This window comes from Nesoenas mayeri, assembly GCF_963082525.1.
Source record: "Nesoenas mayeri genome assembly, chromosome: 19".
In the NCBI taxonomy this organism is placed as follows: Eukaryota; Metazoa; Chordata; class Aves; order Columbiformes; family Columbidae; genus Nesoenas; species Nesoenas mayeri.
This window is the reverse complement of record NC_137568.1, coordinates 9,248,396-9,274,447: the sequence shown is the minus strand read 5'-3', so window position 1 is coordinate 9,274,447 and position 26,052 is coordinate 9,248,396. Positions and strand designations below refer to the sequence as shown.

At 52.8% G+C, this 26,052-nt stretch overlaps 1 protein-coding gene across 1 annotated transcript; it reads right to left on the bottom strand.

Moving 5' to 3' along the window:
* Window positions 1–243: 243 nt before the first annotated feature.
* Window positions 244–26,052, bottom strand: PIK3R5 (phosphoinositide-3-kinase regulatory subunit 5; the record flags this gene model as incomplete). Its single annotated transcript, XM_080356305.1, has 18 exons — window positions 244–385; window positions 978–1,087; window positions 1,296–1,378; window positions 2,799–2,892; window positions 3,949–4,025; window positions 5,231–5,324; window positions 6,112–6,237; window positions 6,931–7,056; window positions 7,327–7,480; window positions 7,579–8,329; window positions 9,953–10,036; window positions 10,525–10,678; window positions 11,213–11,387; window positions 11,844–11,913; window positions 14,834–14,972; window positions 15,714–15,782; window positions 17,152–17,252; window positions 25,956–26,052. 18 exons carry the CDS (start codon window positions 26,050–26,052, stop codon window positions 244–246), a joined length of 2,646 nt encoding a protein of 881 aa, XP_080212431.1.

Here is a 26,052-nt window from a genome sequence, read left to right as displayed (position 1 = left end):
CTTTCCTCCCATTGCTGAGGAACCCTGAGAGATACCAGAGCACAAGAGCAACGCTCCCATTCCCCAAGCATGGGCTAAGCCCAACCCAGGAGCAGCTCAGTCACCGCTCTAACGCTTTGGGCTGCAGGATGTCTTGGACAAGAACAGATGGGTCTCCAACCCAAAGGAGGACGGTCAGCTTTCTTTTCCTGAGGCTATATTGCTGTTGGACATGAGTCTGTCCTGAGAGGACACAGGGTGCTTCTACGGCAGTGCTCCACTGAAGGTGGCAATGGGTAAACACAGGAGAGAATGAAACTCGGAGTGGTCCTGGGGAGGCAATGAGGACCTTCTCAGTGCAAAGAGATCGCTGTCCCTGGGTTTGTAGCACACAGAGATCTCACACCTGCAGGGAAACAAAAAGAAACCAAATTATAAGTAAGGTGTGTGGTTGAGAACCACGGCCCTTGGGTGCAGCAGAAATATCTGCAAACAAACAGGAACCAGTGCATTCTTTAGTAGGTCTGGAGTTAGAGAGCTGAGAGTTCAGGTCTTTAATCTGGCTCAGATTAGGATCCAGAGCAGAAGCATCCATAACGAGTAATTTTTGATATTCATTAGAGAAAATGAGAACTTTTGCATCCCCCATGTTTTGGGGACAGGGAAGCAGCTCTTTTTCCATCTCGTCTCATGAACTCTCCCACTAGTCCCCTGAGTTACACAACAAACAAGTTAAGTAAAACACTTATCTTTAGGGTTATTTAAAAAAAGAGAAACCTCCTGTGTTTCAGTCTGTGCCCGTTGTCCCTCACCCTGGCGATGGGCACCACTGAACAGAGTCTGGTCCGTCCTCTGACACCCACCCTGAGATATTGATCCCATTGATCAGACCCCTCTCAGCTTCTCTTCTCCAGCTCAACAGCCCCAGCTCTCTCAGTCTCTCCTCACAAGAAAACTGCTCCAGACCCCTCAACAACTTTGTAGCCCGTTGTTCTTACCGTGTTACACTCTGCAGGATCTTCTGCTCATCCTGGTCTAGGCACACAGCGAAGGAGGACTGGAGACCGATAATCTGGACCTTGTCTACTTTGATCTGGGACACACTGATCTGCTGATAGAAAAAGAGTCCGAGTGAGGGAGCTGCCAGGCTCGGTGCGTTGTCCCTGTGCAGGAATGGGGAGCTGGGCACCCCTAGGCCAGGCCTGGTGGCCAACAGAAAGTTTTCCCAAGGAGCTGCTCTCCTGCCCTGCTCCCCTCCCAGCTGAGTCAGGCTGACGTCCTGTTTCCAAAAGCAAAAGCACCATGATTTGAGTTACCTGGTTGAAGCTTTTTTTGGATTTGGAGTTTTGCCTTTTGACCACCTCTGTCATGGTCAGGTTGAGACACTCTGTCTTTGAGGCTGTAACAAAAGAAAACAGTTATCACTCGGGGCTTCTGGGGCACTGGTGACAACCCAAGTGGTCCCTCCACCCCTCAGAGCATCCCAGAGCGCGCGGCTCTCAGCAAGACCCCACTGCTGGGGAATGTGCAATTCCAGCTTTCCTCTCCTCGTGCTGACCCAGACGGAAGGAAAACCACCAAAGACACCGAGGTAAACGTCCTCTGTAATTTCCAAATGCTTTCTAAACATAGCAGAAAAGGACATTTAACTGTCTTAGGACCTAGACAGGAAAAAAAGCGTTGTCCCATCACCAGGAGAAAATTCTAGCTCTCCCAGCGTGGCCTGTCCTGCAATCCACCCAGGGAACGCTTTTTTGTGTCTGGAATTACAGTGACATCCTGTGGTCAAACTGCTGGATGGGAAAACCAGAGACGACCAAAGGGACCTGTTTTCTCTTAAAAGGATGGAGATTGATGAAGTTTCTCCACAGTGTGAACCTGAGGACACCCCCTGAAGCAAACCCAGAGTACTGGCAGCACAAGTGAAGCTCCTGAACTAGCACAGAAACACCCAACACAAGTGTATAGAGGAGGTAAAAAACTAATTCCTGCCGATTTTGTTTGCTTGTTTTCATTTTTCAGGATTGTCTGTTGGGCTTCATGGACAGGGCAGCAACAGTAGGGACAGAGGTTTAGGTTGAGCTCCATGGGGCATGTAGGAGCTGTCTTGTATTGGTACATCACTCACTTGCCCCAACTACTCCTCTCACAAACCACACAGCTGCCAGACACAAAGCACACGAGGACAGAAGAGCTAAAGAAAACTCACTTTACTCAGAACTAGATGTCTGATTGCCAAACCAGCAATTATCAAGCAACAATGAACAGACATTGTTCTGAAACACACAGACACAAAATAAAAGTCTTGCTGCTTTTAAAAGGCCCAAAGCCTTATAAATACCCCATCGGAAACCTGATTAGAAAAGAAGTTATGAAGCAAAACCAGATATCTCCGAGCTGCAGGAAGGAAACCGGGCTGAAGTTTGTCTGCAAGGCACAGCTGCTGGGTGGCAGGACACGCACCCCCTCCCTGGGTCCTGCTTCACTTCAGAACAGTTTTACCCGTCTCTCCTCCCCAAACAAGTGTTATCCTGGAAACTGCCGCCCTCCAGTGATCATCCTGCTGTTTGGACAGCACTGTCCCTGCCAGACATTGCATTTCCCCAGCTGGAAGCTTGGGAAATCAAACTCTCTCCATCCTGGACATGGTTCTAAGCACAGCCAAGGACTACAGGATGCCCCAGGGATCACCAGGCACCTCCCACGTGTCTTCTCCTGAAGTCGCACATCCCCGCTTTGCTCCATCCAGAAGATCCACATGCTCCACCGGTTCCTCCTGTTGCTCCCTACACAAAGCCTCCGAGACCGCCTCTACCCACCTAGTTCTTCATACTTCTTGCAGGCTTTGCTAAGGTTGACGGATGTGCAGACCTTCTCCACGTCATGCCAGTGACTTCTCCCACTGATGGCTGTCTGCAGAGACCAACCAAAGCCCGTGAGATGCCACGCTCCAGCTTGATATCACCCTCCCTCCCACCCCAACCGCCTGGCTGGACTAGCTTGGATATGGATTTACCTGGATCTGCACAGACAGTAGGCAATAAAATTCATTTAATCTCGGATTACTGAGAGTACAGACTGACTAAAAGTATGAGAGCATATGATAAATGATGCAAAGTTAATAACTTTGGAATTAAATACATAGCAAGATTATTACCACCTTCATGCTCAGTCTATAACCTAAGTAGGTTTCCATTACATGCAGGAATTGTGCTGCTAATTATAAGAAAAGTAAGCAGTACTTTAAGTTATACCTAACAATGTATGGTATGGGCAGTACCCATATTTTCTCACAGTGTTGTTTTTATCTAAAACAAGGGACATGAACAGCAGGCAAGGCACTTGTTGCTTCTATTCATATCAATATTTCAAAGGTGCTAACCTATTTTGAAGGTTACCAAGCAGCTGTTTTCTCAATAGTAGGTAGGTGAGGTAGAATAATGTTCCGTACTCTTCTTCATTATTTAGCAGTACAGGTTCTTCGAGAGAGTAAGACTATTTCCAACTTGATCTCAAACATAATTTACATATAGTTGCCCAGCACAGTTAATTTTGTGACGTGATGTATGGATTAGACAGTGAACCTGACTAACAGGGAAGAAAGGATCTATAGTGTCCTTGTTCAGGCTTAACACTAAATAACTGCAGAGGAACCAACAAAGCAGGAGGACTGCTGTGCCCTGCACAAGATCGTGGGCCCACCAGTGTAAAGGGGCACCAAGTACAAGTCCAGTCTCTGGAACCTGGCTGCACGTTCCCTATTTTACTGGGCTGAGCAGGAGTGGAAATCCACCCCCAATTAGCCAGTAAGTAAGCAATTAGTTTGAGTTTGGCTCGTCTGGGCTCGGATTCAGGCTACTCCAGCAGCCTGTCAGCATCTGCCTCTCTCAGCCCCCTGCAGAGATACGTTTGCCCAGCACTAAAGCGTTTTTCTGCCCCATTTGTCTTTGTGAAGCCCCACGCACTCACCTTGCTGTAGGCGATCTGTAGTGTTAGCGGGATGGCTTCTCTGTCTCCATCGATGCCCAGTCTTTTGCTGCCTGGACCTGCACAAAACAAGGAGCAAATGTCACACGGCACCTTTTATCCCCATTCTTCAATGGGCTACTGATACAGCAGCACACTCGGTCCCTACAGAAAATGGATTAAAAGTGGTTTGCTGAACACAGCTGTGGAGCAAAAAGAAAAGGTGGTTTAAAAGCTGCCAGAAAGCAATGAATCCAGTGCAGAGATTTCAACATAAAGCACAACAAGCAGCTCTGCAAAACTGAAAGTGGCACTGGCTTAGCCAGAGCAGAGGGGTCAGTGCTCAAGGGAAAACACAAAGCCATCAAAGGCCACATTGCTCCTGTTTTTCCAGGCATATTTGTGCCCACATTAAATTAGCCTTGAAATACTGTGCCCAACACTTGCTAACTTCTTCTCCCCCCTGGATAATGCTTTGCAGATGTTGAGTGGTGTGTTGCCAGACAATCCAGGGATAAAATAATCCAAGTCAGAAAGGATTGGTGGTTCCATGAGTTACTGCAAAGAGATCTTGGCCAAGCCTGTATTTTGAGGGAGTGGGGTGGTGACACTTTATATGGAAGATATTTTATGAGCTCTGTTTAGAAAGACAAGGCGAGATCACAGAAAAGCAATTGGTTAAAAAAACCTGTGTTTAAATGCAGTATCGTTGGTTGGCCATGAGATGTCTCCACAAGCACCAGACAACATTTCTCCTTGGTACCCAGGAGAGCTGGGGACAACACTGCTGGCAGATGCTTCTGCCACTGCTGCTTGTCTCTACTAATTTTACAAATCGCTAGTGTAAAAGCTCATGGATCTCCCTTGCAGGGAGGCTACAAACACATGCACAAACCTTGCTTTGCCCAGTAATCTTAGGAAAATGGAAAGAGGGGTTTTATAAGTGACGCTCCTGGACAAAGCACAACGGACAGAAAGCAGCAAAATTAAAGATGAAGAGCTGCACTTGGCCAGGTGCTGATGAGAGGAAGGAAATGGGCTTGTAGCTGGTTTATTGCAAATACACTTTAGAGTTGACAGCAGTAAAAACAACAAGGCACAACTTTGCTCTTCAAGAGGGATGCGAGAACCATGACGCCTCGCTTCCAAATTTGTGAAAGGATGCCTGGACCTTTGCTCACGATGCAGCCTGGGTTCACACATCTCTTGCAGCCCACGGTCCCCTCAGCGCCCCCAGTGTGCAGACCCTTGTGCCGAGGCTGCAGGTGCAGAAGCAGGTACAGACCTGATGCTTTGATGGCCCGTGTGGCCGCTGAGTGGCCCAGCTCGAGGGAATGGATGAAGACTTCGGTCATCTTTTCTCCCCCGATGAAGGTGAGCTGCCAGGGAGAAGAGGGAAGATGTGGTGAGGAGACCCAGCCTGCACCAGGCACTGTTCACCCCTCTCACTCCTTTCTACAGGTAACTGGTCAGTTTGGGAGAATCCTTTCACGTTTTGAAAATACACCTTTTTGACAACCGCCTGGGGTGACACTTGCCTTTAGCTGTACTTCTGACTGTTTTAACAGACCACCAGCAAACTGAACAAACCAAAAACCTGATTTTCATATAAAGAAAACTCCCCACCCCACCGGAAAGGAAACCTACGACGAGCCTAACAGCTGGGTCTGGGCATCGCTTTGGGTGACGAAATCCCATGGACAGCAACTCTGCTTGCCACGGCCTCACTGCAGCTGGTCCCATGCCACCAAACCAAAGTGGTTGTTGCAGCTATGCTCTCAACCTGCCCCAGTGCGTTTGTGCCATGCACACAGTGGGGTGTGCAAAACAGGCTTTGTGGAGGGGCTTGGTTTGGAAAGCAGAGCACTGGAGGGACTTCCAGTGATGTAAATAACCTGACAGAAGTCACTTGTGTCACAGGGAAAGGTACTTGGATGGAAAACTGCTCGTGTGACTTAAGGATTGTCTGGGCAGGACCTGCACCTCTCAGTCCTTGAGCCAGGAGCTCATGTACAAGGGAACAAGAAGGGACCCAGCTCAGGCTTACCAGCACATGGTGGCTGTGCCAGACCCCAACCTGCTTCATAGGCAGATTCCCGGTTGGTGGCACCAGCAGAAAATCCCCCTTTTCCCTTCACCAAGAAAGTGCCAAGCCCCTTCACCCACCTCTGTCTGGTAGAGCTGCAGCAGGACGGGGCGTGTGGCGAAGCGGCAGTAGTAGAGGATCATGTCAGCCAGGATGGGCAGCTGCTCCGGGGAGTCCTCCTGGGGCTCAGCCTCCGGCTTGGCCGACTGCAGCAAGAGGGTGAGTCACAACCCTGAAGAAGTGCATGGTACCCACAGCCCACACAGCACGGCTCATCCCACCCCATCGGGGCCAAAAACTATCCTCCTGATCAGCCAGTGTCCAGTTCTGGTCTCTCCAGTGTAAGGACAGGGAATTACTGGAGAGAGTCCAGCGGATGGCTACGAAGATGCTGAGGGATCTGGAGCAACTTTCTTGTGAGGAGAGACAGAGAGAGCTGGGGCTGTTGAGCTGGAGAAGAGAAGCTGAGAAGGATCTGATCAATGGGATCAATATCTCAGGGTGGGTGTCAGAGGATGGACCAGACTCTGTTCAGTGGTGCCCAACGCCAGGGTGAGGGGCAACGGGCACAGACTGAAACACAGGAGGCTCCATGTGAACATGAGCAGAACCTTGTTTGCTGGGAGGTGCCAGAGCCTGGCCCAGGCTGCCCAGAGCGGGTGTGGAGTCTCCTTCTCTGAGACATTCAAACCCCCTGGACCCACCTGTGTGATCTGCTCTGTGACCCTGTGTGAGCAGGGGTTGCACTGGGGGATCTGCAGAGGTCCCTTCAGCCCCTCCAGTCTGGGTTTCTATGATTCTGTGACTGTGTAGCCCAGTGCTAACAGAAGCTCTCCTCTCAGCTATCCTGTCCTTCAGGGCAGGGGGACGCTGAGCCCCGTCAGCTCACACACACATACCTGACACAGGACGTCCATGGGCAGGTTCATCAGTCCCAGAACATTGCGCTCGTACCATGGGTCCAACATGCCGATGTAGTGGGAGATGTCGTTGGTGCTGCTCTCCGTTCGAGCCAAGGTGGGATCCTGAAACCAGACACACCAGGGTCACACTGGGGCTGCCCCCAGGCTCCTCATCCCATGCTTGGAGCTGGTGGAAGATCCAGCAATGCTCCTCAGCCTGCCCTGCCTTACACTCTGCCTTACACTCTGCCTTACACTCTGCCTTACACTCTGCCTTACACTCTGCCTTACACTCTGCCTTACACTCTGCCTTACACTCTGCCTTACACTCTGCTCGTGGGGCCAAGCAGAGCACCGGTGGCACCGTGGGCCCCGGGCCAGCAGGACACCTACCAGCTGTGGCGAGGCCCGGAGCTGCGGGTCCCCCAGGGACGGAGACGGATGCATCAGTGGCGTCGATGGAGCCAAGCAGCTCCTCTTCACAGGGACGTAGAAAAACTGCAGCTTGAAGTACCTTGTCAGTGAGGGGCAGGTGCTCTCCTTGAGCCTGGGAGAAGGCAGGAGAGGCCTGGGTGAGTGAAGCTCTTCCGTGTGTCCCAGCAGGGCCAGGTACCTGCACAGGGTCCCCCGCACCGCCCAGCTCACCTGAGGTTGCTGTAGGCTCGGGCCACTTTCCCCGAGATGCGGTCGGAGCCGAAGACCACGATGCGCAGCGTGGACACCTTGGTGTCCTCATCGTAGCTGAGGAAGGGCCGCCGGGGGAGGCTGAGCTGGCGCGGGGCGAGCGGGGCCGGCAGCCGCTGGCTCAGGACATGCTGCGGCAGCGAGTGGGCGCGCCGGGAGCGCGCCGGGACGCGGTGCTTGGCCTGCGGGGTGCACAGGCTCTCGGCCCGGCGCAGGGGCAGCGGGAGCGAGCCCGTGTCCGGGCAGTCCTTCAGGTCCCTCCTCAAGACCAGCTGGCTTTTGCTTTTGAAGAGTTTGTAGATCTTAGTGGTCAGGGTTTGTCTGTATTTGTGGTGGGTTTTCTCCACCTTCAGCTCCAGCCGCCCCGCCGTGTCCAGGGAGCTTTCGTCACTGTCCTCCGCGTACCCACTGTCCATGCAGTCCTTCAGGCTGGAGACAAATGACTTCAGGGACTTTCTGGAGACCACCGTCAGTTCTGAGATGGAGTCCTTGGAGGTGTTGAAGAGAGACACTCGTGAGGACTTCAATCCCTCTTCCGACAGCGCTGAGTAAACGGAGTCTTTGGAAATTGCACAGATGGGGGAAAGCAGCGAGTCCCGCTCGGGGGAACAGCCATCGGTTTCCACCTCCTCCTCTTCATCTTCCTCCTCGTTCTCCGAGGCCATGTGCTCAACAACGCTGCACTCTTTGCTGAGGACATCACTGAGGATATCTGAAAGGCAATCAGGAGATCACATCTGGCATGGGCTCCAGAATAATCACTGGAAACGTGATGACCCCAGACAACAGCACTGCTACAGTACAGCCAATGCTCCCTTTGATCCTGCACAGTTTCAAAAAGGAGCTGAAAACTTCCGACTGAACATTTTTACGTTTCCAGAAGGTGCTCAGATGCAATGCAAACCAAAATGTGTTTCTCTCCTTGAGGTCACATTCTGTTTAGGTTCTCGAAAAGCAAACACCAGTTGGGGTTTTGCTTCCTTCCTACACAGATTTCACAACGTGCTCATGTCTGATGCGGGTTTAACCAGAGGGCAGGAGGAAAGCGAGGGATTTGGCTTATCAAACCCAAATCACCCCACTGAGAGTGGCCTCCCAGCAAGGCTGGACCCACTGCAAAGCCCAAGCCAGAGCTCTGGTCCAGCTCGCGGCAATGAACACGAAACCTTTATAAGAACAGAAAGGGTCTTCCAGGAATGGGGAAGCCAGAGGGATCAGCTCAGCAGACAGGGAAACCACGGCTTCCCCTGAAAAACTGCTGCGGCCAGGCTGAGAGCACGGCAGAGGCACTGGCTCCCTGGCCAGCCCTGCTGGGGGGTGGAAGAGCCACAACGTCCCAGGGGTCTCAGCCCCACTGTGCCCTGACATCTCACTCTGGTCAGGCCTTCCCAGCAACAATTATTTCCAGGGCATGAGCTCCTTACAGAGGAGCTTTCTACCAAATAAGGTCTCCATCCTACCAGTGTCACCACAGACTTGGGTACAATAAATCTGTCCCAGCCTAATGCAAGGTACAATTTTGCTCAGCAGATTAAGTGCTCAAGCTAGGAAAGGCCTTGAGGAGCTGGAGCGAGTTGAGAGAAGGGAACGGAGTTGGTGAGGGGCTGGAGCACAAGTGTGATGGGAGCGGCTGAGAGACCTGGGGGGTTCAGCTGGAGAACAGGAGCTGAGAGGAGACCTTCTGATCTCTGAACTGCCTGAAAGGAGCTTGGAGCCAGGGGGGGTCGGGCTCTGCTCCCCAGGAACAAGCACCAGGAGCAGAGGAAACCGCCTCAAGTTGCGCCCGGGGAGGTTGAGGTTGGATCTGGGGAACAATTTCTTCCCCAAAGGGCTGTGGGGCATTGGAACAGGCTGCCCAGGGCAGTGCTGGAGTCACCATCCCTGGAGGGTTGGGCAGACGGAGAAGACGTTCTGAGGACATGGGGCAGTGCCAGGGGGGGTTAACAATTGGACTTGATGATCTTGAGGGTCTTTTCCAACCAAAATGATTATGTGTTTCTATGATTTGTCTCTGTCAAAACACGTTTGGGGGATGCTAGTGTCTTGCACCCACTGCTTGGATGAGGACACTGCTTGCAATATCACAGCAGGTGTCACGCCTGAGCTGACACCCACATCCTGTCCCACCTAAGGGACACAGGCATCCACTGTGTCACCTCCTCCTCCAACATCAACAATTCATTACTGGCTTTTTCAGGCTCCAGTCACAGCTTGTGTCATGTACCCAGCTCCACGTGGCAGCCCCAGCCAAGACGAAACGCTGCTCAGCCCCCGCTGTGACGGGGAGCAGCGGGCTGCGCTCTCATCAGGAGGGATGGGGACACCCCCCACTTACCAAAGTTATCCTGATCCCAGCTGTACGTGTAGCAGCGAGCGGCAGGGATGGGGATGGGGTGGAGTTTGCGGGGCTGAGCCTCTCCTGGGAAGAGAGCAGAGGAGTTAGTTTGCAGGAACCCCAATACCTCTCCTGACAGCTCTCCTGGCCGGTGGGACACACCACCCACCCCACATGTGTTCTGGGCAGCCCAGGTCATGCAGAACACCAACACTGCTGTCATTATCACCCCAAAGTCACATGCAACTGGGACAAGGGGACATTTCACACCTCTAAGAGCCATCAGACATCAGTGCTACCATCAGTTTCTGATTTCATGTTTTCATCTTGCCCACAAAGGCTGGAGAAATTGTTTCTCATCTTTCATGAAAACAGCAACAAAAAAAAATTTCTGGCTCATCACATACTTGTGAAACAGGACCTGCATTGGTGGGTTTTTTTGCTGTAGTTGTTGCACTAGGTTGAAATTTTGCACCTCAAGGGGCTGGTTCAGAGCACAGGGCTCATCGCCGCAGCAGGGGCTGAGCCAGCAGAAATCCCTGCAGGAAAGAGGGGCCGGGGGGGACTCTCACCCACGATGGCCGGGAAGGACGCGGCGCCAGCGATGTCCCGCAGCACGGACTGCAGCCGCTCCCGGGCCAGGACCGGGTCGCTGCTGGCGGCTGCGATCTCCTGCGCATCGGTGGCACTGGCGTAGATCTCCAGGAGCTCTTCCAGTGTCTTGGACTGGGGGAAGCGAGGACAAGGCAAGAGATCGAGGGGGTCTCTCCGCAGAGGCAACACAGGTTTTTGAGGAAGGTCACTACCTACTCCACTGGGTAAATCTCTCTCCCTTCTCTACCTCCTACCCACTTCAAGTCCCCCCAAAACTTCCGCAAAGAGAAATATGTGTTTGAACACACCTGAGGGGTTTTCTTCACAGGTTTCTGCTCCCACCCCAAACATCAAAGCAAAGTGTTTCACTGGCTAAACAAACACTTTTGCTGCGTTTCGAATCCAGGGGCTCTTTCTCCATTTAGGGATGGGGAAAGGAGTAAAAGGTTAAAAGGCGAGTTACCCCACATCGTGCTTCACAAAACAGAAGCATAGACCTCAGGTCTAAGCTGAAAAGGCAAAGACACATATTTTTTCTACAAGAAGTGTTATCAAAACTTCTTTCCTTTCATCAATCCACTATTATTTCGGTCAGGAAATCCACCAGCCAACTGCATGAAGCTGCTCCCAAAGGCATCGTGGCATCCCCGAAGCTCTCTGGCCTACCTTGAGGAGGTGGTGCAGGCTGCCCAGGTCGCAGCGGGTGCCGAAGTTGGCCTGGTAGAGGTGCTCGAGGAGCAGGACGAGGGTGCCGTGCCGCGGGTGCTTGCTGGCGCTCAGCTTCTCGGCGATGGAGAGGAACTCGCTCTGCACCTCGGAGCGGTTGAGCAGCAGCACCGTCCTGAGGACAAGGAGACAGCAGTTAGACTGGGTAGGCAGGGTCAGATGCCGGTGGTGCAGGAAATTCTTGGACAAATTCACACTAGATGGCAGTGGCCCCTCATGTTAGTCGCTGTTGAAGGGTCTTGGGGCTATTCCAGACCCAACCTGCAGTGCCAAATAGATGAGCATCCTCCAGCCTGCCCCTCAGCACCACCTCTCCTGCCACATCTGCAATATCACCAGCACAATGATGGTTCAATCAGCCCCAAATAGGGGTCCAGCTCAGCAGCCAGTTGTTCAGCACATACAGTGAAAGGGGGGATAGAAAATCAGAGTGGTCCCCAGAACACCTTCCCCCTGCAAAGTGCAGGTCAGAGCATCGCTCTGGGCTATAAGGAGAACAGCCATGTTCAAGCGGCCTGAGACCGTGGGGATGCTACCGAGCGGCACCAGCGATGCCCACGGCCACACTTACACGGTGGAGCTCTGGTGGTTCTTCACGGGCAGCCCCTGCTCCGTCCTCACCAGCCTCTGGAAGGAGATCCCTGGGGGAGAGAGCAGAGGACATGAGACGCGGCACCACTGCAGATCCCTCTGCCTCAGGTACACATTGACTTTGTCCCCTAATGCAGTGCTGAGCTGCCTGGGCTGCTGCTCGAAGCATGCATGGCAGCTCCAAAAGTCCTTATGGGGACAAGGCACAGCCACTGTGTCAGGGGACCAGCCCAGGAGCGGGGGAGCCTTGGGATATCAAGGGAAAATGCCCAGAACAGTGTGAAAGTAACCAAAGGGCAGGAGAGCTGCTCCGTTCCCAGTCCCTTCTGCCCCATGGCTACGTGGGTTGTGAAGTGTGTGGATGATATTTAGCAGCTTCTGCCACTTGCTTTAGCCCCAACAGGCCCCGGGAGTCACTCGTGGACAGCAGGTCATGGCCACCTTCCCTCCCGCAGGGATGGAGCCCAGATTGGCCCCAGCAGAAGGGAGGCTGGTGTGGGCAGCCCATGTTCCTGGGACTGTCTCCAGAAGGCCATCGGAAACCCCAACCAGGTGACACTGGATGGAGCTGGACTGGGTGGCAACAGCAGAGCCCATGTCACCCCCAAACAGCAGAAGGACTGGGATACATCTTGGGAAATATCTGATGGCATCAAGAAGATCCAGCACCCTTATTACTGCCAGCAGCCACATCCCAACCCCAGCTGCTGCCCATAGGGGGAGCCCAGTACTCATGGGGGGGCCCAGCACCCACAGGAATCTCATACTGATCTACACAGGCCCCTCAACTATGGCAGCGTTCACCCCTCCTGCAGAGACATCAGCCCATTTGCAAATAAAGCTATCGCATTCTTGGCAAATATTGACAGCAGCTTGTTCCCAGTTAATATTTACCCTCATCTCAATAAAAAGCTTTTGCTTCAGCCTGGCGGCAAGTCACAGAGGCCGTGCAACAAGCGTATAAGGTCCTGGCTCCATTTCCAGCAGAGGACATGTTTTCACTGTTCTTGGCTCCAGCTGGGGGCAGCGACCACAGCGAGGGGCAGCACTGGGCTCCCCATCAGCCCAACACCTCCCACATGGCATCTTTGGGCAGGGGTGGGGGAATCTCATATGCTTATAGAAGGGGAAAAGCTTTTGGACCAAAGTCCCCAGCTCAGGCAGGCCCAGGCACCGGTGATTTAGGAACATCCCCCCAGTGCTGGGGCTTTCCCAGCACTCCGCAAAACACAGCCCTGACCTGTGTCACAGCAATAAGGGACCGGGACAGAGCTGGGAGAGTCCAGGGCTGCAGCAGCATGAGACGAGCGTCCCCATGTCCATGCTGGCCCTGCAGCTCTGAGCTGGAGGCTGGACGAGCACAACAGCCCAGCCAGACCTTGCCTGGTGGCCACGGCCATTTATGCTGGTGAAGCCTCAAGCTGGGGATAAATCGGCAAGTCCAGTGCCAACACTGCAGAGGGTTCTGGGGTTTTTTTTAATAATTTTGTTCCTTTGAAAGCACCTTTCATGTCTTCTGCACCTACAAGTTCTCATCTCCACAGGATGCTGCTGCTGTGATGGAGACCCTGAGTTCTACATCCCATCAGGGCTCTCCAAAACAGGTGCCTGGTTTAAGGACAGGGTGAAGTACCCCCAGCCTCAGCCACAGCCCATGTACTCATCTGAGGCATCCCAGGTCCTGCTCATAGCCCTGCACAGGATTAAACAAGGGATGAAATCTGCTCTGTGTGATAACAGTTCTCCATAAGCCACCAAAAGACAGGGAGATTAGGAGAAATGGCCTTTTGGAAATAATTGGAAGAGCCGCTCCATTGGGAACAACAGGACATCTACGAGGAGCCCTTAATTAAGAGGAGCACTGCTGCTGCCCATGGATGTGCCCAAAGCTGTGTCACAAGGTAGTGTCTCAGCTGTAAAGAAAGAGCTGGGGAGTCACTCAGCCCTATAGAAATCTCCATGCAAGGGCAGGCTTGAAGGCTCTGGCCACCTTGATGCCAATGAATGGAGTCACTGTTATCTCCCCAGTTCCACCACTGACAAACTGAGCATCTCAAACAAAGCCCAGGGCAGGGCAGGGCAGAGCAGCCAGCACGTGCTTAGTCATGGGAAAGACCTCTCGAACTGAAAGGCAGCTAGGAAATAGTTACACGTTTTGCTAATCCATACTGGTCCGGAGCTGAGAGTCCCCAGGATGCTCCCACCACCTTGCACCCAAAGCAGACACCAAAAACAACCCTGCCCTGATCTTCCTGAGAAATCTGGTCTCATCCTGTGCTGGACCACCAGTGAAAATCATCCAGAGGATGGAGGGCAGAGGTCATAGAATCACAGAACAGTTTGGGTTGGAGGGACCTTCCCAGCTCCCCCAGTGCCCCCCCTGCCATGAGCAGGGACATCTGCACCAGCTCAGGTTGCTCAGAGCCCCGTCCAGCCTGGCCTGGGATGTCTCCAGGGATGGTTCATCCACCACCTCTCTGGCCAACCTGGGCCAGGCTCTCACCACCCTCACGGCCAACAATTCCTTCCTCATGTCCAGCCTGAATCTCCCTCCTTTAGTTTAAACCATCACTCCTTGTCCTATCACCACAGGCCCAGCTACATAGTCTGTCCCCATCTTTCCTATTGGCCCCTTTAAGTCTGGAAAGGCTGCACTAAGGTCTCCCCAGAGCTTCTCTTCTCCAGCTGAACCCCCCAGCTCTCTCAGCCTGTCCTCCAGCAGAGCTGTTCCAGCCTCGGGTCATTCCTGTGTCTCCTCTGGCCCCTCTCCAGCAGGTCCCCATCTCCCAGCAGAGCTGAGGTTCGGGATGCACAAGGTGAGGGTGGACACCACGCTCAAGGAATTCATGAAGTAACTGGGGTAGGACCCAGCAACACCAGGAGAGTCTCGGGAACAAAGCCAGGGTGGGGGTGGCAGCGGGTACTTTTGGGGACACAGGAGAAAGCCCCGCGGCGGGTGGGAGGGCTCACCGGGGGCTTTGAGCTCGTCGCTGATGAAGGTGAGCAGCTCGCGGAAGATGTCGCAGTAGGGCACGGGCCAGGTCAGGAAGCTGTGGTACACGCTGGCGGCTTTCAGGAGCAGGTCGGAGCCTGGTGGGAAGTGAGGAGCCTGCGGGGGACAGCGAGACGGTTAGAAAAGGGAGGAAGGTCGTGGACCTCGAGCACTGCATAAAAACTCAAGGGCTCAGGATGGAAGCGGGAGGAGAGGCCGCAGATCAGTTCACCCTGTGACATCCCGTCCTCTCCCAAGGAAGGGTCAAAGGATCCCCACTGAGAAACCTTCATCCGCTCTGCACCTCCCCAGCCTCCCGCTGTGGATCACGTGCCAAAACCTATATATAAATTTCTTTTTAACCACCATAGATCCATAGAGATGAATCGTATTCCAGTCTGTGCTTTTGCAAGATCTGGCAGCAATGATTTCCTTGGGATAATGATGCATTGTGCTAATAATAATAATAATAAAAAAAGCATTTCCTGTGAGGGTTCCACTCCTCCTTTTCATTACTGTTGCCTATATATTTTGCACAAGTATAAAGGGTAACGAAAAAAAATTGCCTTCTCTGCACAGAGATATTGTCCATCTCCCTTTCTGATTAGGTCATCTTTAAATAAAAAGATTAAGAACACTGAAGCTCATTTTTTCATCTCTCAGCTTGTGCAATTGCTGCCTGGTCTTGATCTCTGTAGATTCATACAGGATTTTTTTCTGTGAGATGGATTGATCAAAGCAGACTGTGATGTTTCAGACAAAAGCCGCCTTGATTTCGGTGACCATCGAGCACAGCCCCGATCCCCATGTCTGCCCCAGGGCTGGGATCAGGATACGCGCAGCAGCCTCAGGACTTACATACAGCACCGCGTAGTAGGAGAGCAGAGCCAGGGGCGTCACGAGATCGTAGTCGCAATTCTCCTGCACCTGTAGGAAACAAGCCGAGGGCAGAGGGATGAGCCGGGCTGCTCGCCCATTAGCATCACTCAAAAGCAACCTGCACCATCACATCCCCATCCCCAGCAGATTCCCTTCTCTCCATGGGAAAATAACCCCTGAAGGCCCAGTCGCCCACACCGATGGGATGGGTGGACCGGCACAGATGGATGCTCTGTCTTTACCCTCAAGAAGTTGGATTTGGGCAAGATCCTGATGCTCCTGATCCTTGCAGAGTTGCACGAAAGCGACTCAAAGCAGTCAAGGCAGCAGGCAGCCCTGTAAGCTGCCTGCAAAGCTCAGCAGCATGGTGCAAACCACAGATGTTCGTCCCAGGGAATAGCCAGTGGAATTATTTCTCCAAGGGATTTAGTGGTGGCTCTAAGATATGCTTGCAGACACTGTCTCCCATTGTTCATGAGCACACCACGAAGTGCAACAACCCTTCCGTAAACCCTAATGTAATAAAATGCTATCTGCAACTAGGTCCATTCCAGCCATCGAAAAAAAGAAAAAAAAAGAAAAAGATTAAACTGAATTGTGCTGATCTGAAGTGGTATCAGCTCTGCAGCCTGGCAGTTGGACCCCAGAAAATGAAAGGCAGCATTCACCCCATCACATGAATCCCAGCGCTGAGGATTCAGGAAACACATCACTGTTTCCTGCCACATCAAGGGAGTCCTCTGAGGTCTTCCCGGTCACAGGCCGAGTCAACCCTGTTCAACCAACGATGCCTCGAGCTCCTGCAGCACATGACGGGACCGCGGCAGGCTGATACCATCGGCCCCGCTGCCTTTTCCCTCCCTGCTGTACCTGACCTGACTGCCGGGATGCTGCACGGTGCAAACCTGCCCTTGGTCCCCAGCGTTCCAGCTCCCGGCCCTGCAGAAAGCCCAGCAGAGCCGCTGCAAAGTTTCCATTAAAAACATCGTGAAACCTTCAATTTGCTCTGATTTGGACTAGCAGCTCCCACCTTGCAGTGGGGGAAGGTCTGCAGAACGCCGGCTCCATCCACACAGCCCTACGAGCTGGGCTGTTGCTGCACGGCGCCGAGGGGCGCTTTGGGAAATCCAAACCCTTCCGTGTGGATCTGTGGTGCTGCCCAAAGAGCCCATATTGGGAGCTGGCGTTTTCCCTTGCAGCTCCCATGGGATGAAAGCCAGGGGACACACAGGGCTGCTCCCACCAGCATTTTGGACCTGCTGACGCACCATCACCTGACGCCAAGCCCCAGCGCTCCAGCAACACCTTCCCACAACCCCAAATCACCCACTGAGCTTTGCAAAACTCCCCTTTGGGCAATCCCCAGAGCTGACACCACGTCAAAGGCTGCAGGTCTCCACACAGCCCCCCGACTCACCTCTTTGGCCTTGGCGAGTATCTTCTCCACCAGGATGAGGTAGTTGCCAGCGTCCCGGCTCACCAGCTCCTGCAGGCTCCAGCAGTTCAGGCACAGCCCAGCTGCAGGGAGACAGAGTCACTGTCACCCACAGCCCCACCACCACCCGCAGCCCCCTTCAAGAAGGTTGCAGGAGGGACCAACAGCAGGAAGAGGTCAGGGCGAAGGTGTCTGCCATCTATATCGAATCAGATGGAGGGTGTTGGTCTCTTCTCCCAAGTAACAAGCAATAGAATAAGAGGGAATGGCCTCAAGTTGCACCAGGGAAGGTTTAAGTTGGATGTTGGGAACAATTTCTTTCCCAAAGGGCTGTGGGGCATTGGAACAGGCTGCCCAGGGCAGTGCTGGAGTCACCGTCCCTGGAGGGCTGGACAGACGGACATGAGGTTCTCAGGGATACGGTTTAATAACCATGTTGAGTTAACGAAACAGTTGGACTCAATGATCTTAAGAGTCTCTTCCAACCAAAATGATTCTATGATATTATGATTCTATCGTGGCAGAGGAAAAAAAACCTGGTGCCCACATTCTGTACAAGATCTAATCTTGCCAAGTGATGTTTATCACAGCGGCATCACATTGTACCCAAGTGCCTTCATGCTCCGGCTCATGCAGCCCAACATTCTCAGCTCTCCCGGGGCAGGCTGGGAAGCGGAGGTGCCTGTGCCGCCATGTGCCCCTGCAGAGATCAGAGGGATGGACATGGTGCCCACCTTCAGTCTGCCCCAGCACGGAAAACCCACTGGTGCAACCCCTTTCCCTGCTGCACCCAGGCTCAAATACCCTAGATGCACTATCCTGAGTATAAACTCACTCAAACCCTGTAAAATTCAGCCGCTTGCCAGGCACACATCCAACCCCCTCCAGCTGCATCGCACCTGAGGGAAGACTTTGCCTCCCCAGGCCCTGCAGACGCACCAGCACATCAGCATCATGGCAGCCGGAGCTCATATCAGCATCATTGTTAAGCATGCCCAGCGTATATTCCATCTCTTAGCACCTTTAAATTGTCATTAGATGTGTTCAAACCTCAAAAGAAGAACAGCCAGACTGAGAGAGGAGAAACGCCATGCCAAAGGACTGAAGGTCCTTCACCCCAGTTGATGAAAACCCCCCGGCCCCATTCCCAGACATCTGCTGGGACCTGACCAGTGACAATGGCCCAAGGTGTTTCCCGAGGCCGTCGCTGCTCTTGGCGGTCAGGGCCACATCCCAGATGGTCTTGGAGGAAATGATGTGTACAAAGGCTGCCGGGTGCCTCCATTCATCCCAGCCCCACGTCCCAGGGGAGAAGGCAGCGATCACCGGCGGACGGGGATCTGTGGAACGGGAGAGACCAGCACCTCTTCCTCCTCCTTCCTCCCAGGGACATGGGCACTGCACGCAGCCCCACGGAGAAAAGTTACGGGGAAATTTCAAACAAATGGCCTAACAAATATCCAAGAAGGGTCCATGTTTGCATCTCCCCCATCCCACATCACCATGGGTTTTTGCACCAGGAGCAGATGCAGCGCAGACATCACGTGCATCTCGGGCAGCCCCATGGCAAGGATCAGTGGGTTCTTCCAAACCCCGTCCAAAAGCAAACCCAAAAGAAACAGAGAATCTCTCACCGCAGGGAAGTGGGGCTAATGATCAGAGAGGAAAAAGTAAACACAAATCCAGCCGCTCTTCACTCACATGGTCTATTAAGTGGCACAAAAACATAACGAATGCCAAGCCATGCATGTTGGCTGTCGCATTGGAGCTAACAAGGAAGAAACAAAGCCGTGAGCTGGCAAGGGGACAGCGGTATTCATCGCAAATCTACAGGTCACGCTGTCTGTCCCTCAAACATGATTCCCAGCTGCAGAGGCTACAAATTCATCAAGTATACAGACACGTAAATGCCATAAAAATACCTTTACACACCTTCTAGGTGTTAAAGAAGATGAATTCAAACCAGGGGAGAGGTGTGCCATAGCCCGGCTGGAACAAGGACGATGCCAAGACAAGCAAAAGCAGTGCTAAGGTTGCACAACCAGCCTTCACTTGTCGCCCCTCCATGGACATGCCTTTGCTCATCAGGACACATGCTATTTCTGTGGCATTATGCCCAGCTTGGAGCTGAATTAACAGGGCAGGAGCCTTCCCCCAAGGGAAAGCCCCCTCCCCGCCATACAACTTTTTACTTTTGGTGAATCAACATTTTCCAGCAGAGAAAGATCCTGCTGGCAAGTTTCCAAGGAGCTCAGATGCGCCTGCTGTTAATCACAGTTGCAATTTTTAATTTGCTGCTGGTACTCCTGGCATCTTGCTGGTTTTGCTGAGATCTGGATATCTTGTCCGTGAGGGCACGGCCACAGCCACCCAGTAATTCAGCCATAAATCAGATTTCCTTTGAGCCCCTTCCATGAGCCAGCACAATGGCACAAAGCCACAGCCCTGCCGGCACACGGCTCAAATAAATCAATATTGCCCCAGAGCGTGGCGTCCTCCAGGGAAACCCCAGCACCTGTGAGACAGTCTAGAAAACCACTGACCCAGCAGAAGCGGTCAGAGCTGCCAGGAGCTTTGCTGACCTCGCAAGAAGCAGCTGAGCTCATGTGATGCCTCAAAACAACGTGTCCTGCTTCGTCCGGAGGTTTATTTCAGCCCAAAGAGCGCGGCCGTGCGGGGCAGGATCAGCGAGAGCAGCGGAGCTGAGCTGCCCCGGGTGCATCGCCCGACGAGGAGATCGCCGCTTCCTGCACCCGCGTAACCGCAAATACAAACAGCCCATGAGACGCAGGCTCTTTCCTTCCTCTCGCTTCTAGCGAGAGAGGAGGAAATTGCGGCGGCTCGCTGCTTTATTCTGTGCTGAACGGAGCAGGCACAGAGCTGCTGCGCCCCGAGGAGCTGGGGAAAAGCCGCCCTGAACAGGCTGGAGGGACAAACAGGGCAAGGGCAAGGGCAGGACTTGAGGGAAGTATCTTACAAATATAATTTAGACCTGAGGTCTTCTGACCCATTTTTGGGTCTTCTACAGTAATCGTGAGCTCAAGAGCAAGTATGTGGCCAGGTGTATTTGAATATCACTATAAGCAGAATGGGTATGGCAAGAAGAAATGCTTCAAATTGCACCAGGGAAGGTTCAGATTGGATATTAGGAAACATTTCTTCACAAAAAGGGCCGTCGGGCATTGGAACAGGCTGCCCAGGGCAGTGCTGGAGTCACCATCCCTGGAGGGTTGGACAGACAGAGATGAGGTTCTGAGGACATGGGGCAGTGCCAGGGGTGGGTTATGGTTGGACTCGATCTTGAAGGTCTTTTCCAACCTAAACGATTCCATGATTCCACAGCAAGGCACTGGGATTCCCCTGGGATTAAGCCAAACGGTGCTGGGAAGCAGCAAACTGCCAGGGTCTGAGCTCCTAAATCAAAGCAGCATTAACGAAAGACACACCAAAACAGCTGTGTCCTTGCTAAAATTAGTCTCAAGCACAAAACACAGTTCGGAAATCCTGAGCACCATAAACAAAGGCCACGTGGTGAAGTTAAGTGTCCGGCAGCACCAGGACCGGAGATCCAGACCTGGGTGGGGATTCCCTTCCCTCTCCACACAGTCCAGGTCATGAGCATCCACTTTCCAACCACTGGGACCAGAGCGAGTCCCTGCAGCCACATCCCCTGTATCCAGGCTATAAAGGTTATTTGGGCATGGACAGTGATGCTCCCAACACGCACAGGTCAAGAACAAAAGCCCCAGGTGACACTAAGAGCAGAAAGGAGTCACCCACCTCCAAGTGTTCTCTCCGCCCCTCTGCAGATGTCCCGGGACACAGCTGGGTGCTGTGGCGGCACCCAGGGACTTTATGAACTGCAGAGCAGCACTTGGTTTATTCCCATGCCAGAGAGAGGTTGCAGACAGGGAGAAAACCACTCCAGAAAGTGTTATTTGCAGTGACTCCACCTCAGTGCACCCAAGCAGATGCTGGTTTGCTGCCATGGCAAGTCATGCCACCACACCGGGTCAGGTCACAAATCACAGGGACAACTCAGCAGCAGCGTTTTATAGCGAGTCAGAGCAGCACAGAGCACAGTCCAAACTGTGTTTGTTCTACTGTGCCAGGTATGCTCAAAACCAGCAGCACCAGCGCGCGCTGGGCACCCTCCCTGTCCCGGGGTGGATGAGGGCGGGATGTGCATCAAGGAAAGATGTACAGAAAGCTTGAACCATGCTTTCTCCTGGACTTTGCACTTGCTCTTTAATTCCCCCAAAAATACCCTTTCTCATGAGGAGATGCAAGGGAGCCCTGGATCTGTGTGGAGCACACAGCTTAGGGATGCCCTGGGATGTCCTGGAGGGCGAGCAGAGGGATGCTCCTGTCACCACTGCCAGCAGGAGCCGGGCTCCCCATTACCCCACCTCTGTCAAGCTGTGCAAGCACTGGGAAGTCCTGTGTCGGTGGGGAAACACTTCACCTCGCTCACCTAAACCCATAGCAAGGTGGGGTTTGCAGAGCCCAGGCTGAGGGAAGAGGGCAGCAAAAATCAGAGAAACTGCTCAGTGCCTCAAAGGAGAGTGGCCCATGCAGGAGCTGCAGGGTGAGCTCCGGCTCTGGAGGTGTTGAGATCAGCTTTTAAAGATGCACCTTGTGCAGGCAGCACAAACCAGAACTTCACCTTCCAGCTCCTAAATCCTACGAATTGGTCACAAAAGGCACAGGAGAACTCCCAGCAGGGCAGCAGGAAGCCCCACAGTGAAAAAAACTGCTTATATCCACCCTGCCCTCATGCTCATCCAGCTGGTTTTGCACCACTAAAACAGCGCCCTAGTGCTGTTCGTTTTTTCTTTATACATGGAGAATGAGTCAGATTTATCCACCAGCATCCCAGAGAACATCATGGCCCTGGCTGTGGGATGCTGCGGCTGTGACACACGGAGCCGCAGCGTAAGCAGGACCAAGCTGTGCTTATCCCAGCACCCAACACGCTTAGACTGAGCCCAACATGACACAGACCCTAAGAAAAATCTCCTTTTGGGAGAGCAGAACCCACAGCAAGGGCTCCGAGCAGGGACCCGATGTGGGGCAGGGGCTGCAGCAAGACCTCTGCAGCAGGAGGGACCCGGCGCAGCTCTCGCTTTGATCGCTATCGGCGCTGCTGAAGGTGCCGGCAGCGTGCCAGGAGTGGGCGGCAGCGGCCCCGTGGGCGGCAGCGGCCCCGTGGGCGGCCTCGGAAGGATGAGGCTTCACGATTTCTTTTCTGAGAAGTGCTCCGAGACAACCTCCTCCCAGCGCTGCTCCTTCCTGACCTCCGTGGTTGACGTTTCCCCCCCACCGCTCTTCATACGGGGCAACTGCCAAGTCGGAACAGAAAAATAAAAGAAATAAAGCAGAAATAGCGCATGGCCAAGCGGCCTTCGCCCACGGCGCTTGGGCTGGGCGTCAGCTCCCGGTGCTGTCAGAAGCAACAGAGTTGGAGGGGTGAAAAGCAGAAGTCTGTGTTTCCTCCCTCCCGCAGACCCGCTGCCCCCATTTCCACTATGTCCTCACCAGAAGAAGGTGGGTTTCTCCAGGGGGTTGCCCAGAGGAAGGGCCAACTCACAGAAGTTTGTAAGCAGAGGGTTGGAGGTGCCCAAAACGCACGGGACAGCGCAAGTCCTGCAGTCACAGCATCACCTTGGGATGCAGCCCGCATTGCACAGGAGTCTGACCTACAGCTCCAATTTCCAGCCTGCAGCTCCCACCTCCAACTGGCATCTGAGTCCCCTGAGCAGGGCACAGCGGGATCTGCCTGGGCCAGAGCTACCCCAACACTTCCACCCAGCCTGGGACGTCACTTGAGCGTGAAACGCCGCCCCAAGCCTGGAGAAATCACTTCCAAATTAACATTTGCAAGGTTGAGCAACCAGCACACCCTAATTCTGCACTTAGGGCTGGATGCATTTCAGATGTTGCATTTTGCTGCTTTGTGATCAAGTTGGAGCATCCCCACGCAGGACTACTGTTCATTCCCTATGTGGGTATTTACATGACCACAAATGAACAGGGTTAAGCTTCCCCTTGTTAGAGCTGAGCAGACTGAACTGCCAAGGCACCATGCAAGCCATATCATCAAATGTTCCTCTCCTCCAACCATCCCCCCCCTCACCAGCATCCTTCATCCTCTCTGGCTCACACCCAGCCCCATAGCAGAGATACAACAGCACCTTCCCATCCGCACAACTTTGGGGCACCGGGCTGCCCCACAGCATCTCCCCATCCACCCCGACCCGCTCACACCTACGACATCCCCAGTACCGCCTGCAGCCAGACCCAAGCACTCTCACCAAAATCTCCTCATTTCACTGCTCACCAGCAAGAAATAAGAGTATTTTCCTTCCTTTTGCACACTGATTTGACTGTCGTCTCTCTCCAGCAACGTGAAGGCAAACTCTCTGAAGAGGTTCTCCATGAGGAAAAGGAGGGTGTCTTCCCTAGCACTTTTCTAACAGGGTTTTTGTGAGTCAGGGACAACTCATTTCAATTTGTTCCTCCAATGAATGTTTCAGTTCAGGGAAGATTTTCTGTTTAGACCCCAGAGCTGCCCCTGAGCTCAGCCAGGGTACAAATCTGTGATGGCCAAAGCACTCACGCTTCTCTGCTGAGCTACGCAGCCACTCATGCAGAGGGGAAACAACACATTGGAAGCGATTACTCACCCACTCTGGAGCAACATCCTGTAAAATTATCATACAGAAATAAAGCATTCAATAATTTAAAAATGAACAAAATTCTATCAAGGTCTCAGCCCAAACACCTGCAATGTGGTGCATGTTATTGTGGTCTGTGGAAATGGTAGAAAGGAGGGGAAAGCAAATAACTTGGGAAATATAAGTGCTATAAGAAGTTAAAGACGAGAAAGGAGAAGGCTATTGCACAGTTAAGAACAAGATGGGGGGATTCATTGACTATATGAGGAGCAGAGTCCTGCCATAAATAGCCTGGATCTGCCACATGTCAGCAATAATTAAACTGTTGCTTTTAACATGGGGAAGACAGAAGAATGTGAGAACATTTCTGCTGTTTTTGAAAAGAAACAGAATACACTATTAAGGGGCATAGACATATGTGTGCATTAAGCTCTGTTTTCCTGAAATCGTATCTGTTGCTGCAATTATGAAATACTTCCTACCCCGACGGCAAGGGGGTAGGATGTGAAGCAGCAGCTTTTCAAAGCAAACATGTTAAAATGAGCAGGGCTGGACAGCCCACGTGGAAAAGCACTAAAAGCACTGGCCAAGCAGCACCGCCCGGGGTGTCCCCAGGAGGTCCCGGGGTGTCCCCAAGCGGTACCGGCACAGCAGAGCTGTTATCATCACATCCACCGACTGCTGCGGAAACAGGGTTTGCTGGTGACGCTGAAGATTTTTGGCAACGGCACAAACGCTTTTAATGAAAGGGAACTTTCTGATGTGTAAAATGGCCGAGATTCTCCCAAGAACACCAGGTCATTGTGCCAAACCCCACAAAACCCACATGAAGAGGACTGGGAGGCAGCAGGCAGAGAGATATGGGAAAATCATTACAAATGAGGAATGGCTGGGCAGCACGGCTGCTTCCAGCAGAGCCCACCGCCACCCCCCCGTTCCGTACGGCCGCGTCTGTGCTCATGAGCCGGGAAAATGATTGGTTTTTACACTAACACAAACACCAGCACCGAGGGGCTGGGATTAGAGAAGGGCAGAGCTTGTGAGTGACACAGGAATTGATTAATTATAATTACAGGAAGAGGTGAGTTATGTGGTGCACAATGAGTTGCTCAGGAGATGGGCTCCTCTGTAACTGTGCCAGACACAAGGTGGCACTTTCGGGAACCAGGAATGTAGGTCACACTTCAGGGCCTGTTCCCCAGAACGCCGGGAATCCAAAAGGACCCAGGAGTGCTGTCACAGCTGCACAAACCGAGAGCCAGGGCCATGCTACAGCACACGGAGCTGGCATCGCTCCAGTCACTGCGAGGAAACAGGCACAGCCAAAGGGATTTCTCCAATATTTGGCAGCAGGTAGGACACCCTTTGCATCTCTTTCTTGACTTACAAGTAAACAGAAAAGCAGAGGGGGTTGAAAGAACTGCACAGGCAAATGGAAATCCAAATCTGACAGCCTCACCAATTAATTTCTTTCATCTGCAAGACAATTTGGGAACAATTTAATTGCAGCCTACAAGCGCGAGTATGAAGAAGAGAGGTCAAAATGATCTTCAGAAATAACTTCTAGGCATTGGTGCTCTGCCCTCACCATCCGTCATCTCATAAACCTTCACAACCCTCTGACCACAGCTCACATCTTTACAGCCACCATGGTATCTGGTCTAGATATAAATAAAGTCGATAACATTATCTCCACACTTGCTTCTGACAATGTCACAGAGGTTACACCCATGGGTTTTGAGGACTCTATGCATCTAAGCAAGGCAAGGGTGGCTGATTACACAGAGGAGTCGTTCCTCGTGGTGAATGAAGACTCCTCTCCAGCAAGTGGACATAGACAACTGGCAAGACACACAACTTCTCTGCTGAGTCTTTACATATGTAAGACCTAACGTGACTTATTCAGCGTCTTGGTACATCTTCCTACTGCAACAAGAGGTTCAGGAAGACCAACTAGGTTGGATCCACCTCTAACTTTGAACTTTGGAAGGAAGAAAAGGCCTCCAAGCCTCTAGTAGAACCAGCAGCTCAGTCTTACCCAGGTGTCCAGGTAGGTCAGCAGATCATGCCAAGACAGAAGAACAAGTTCATGCTTAACAGGTCACCTACCAGCCCATCTGCTGGAGACAGCATCTCTGCTAAGCCCGTGTAGACATCGTTCCAGTGCGTGGTAGATCCTGTCCTCTGTGCACGTGGTGTGCTGCAT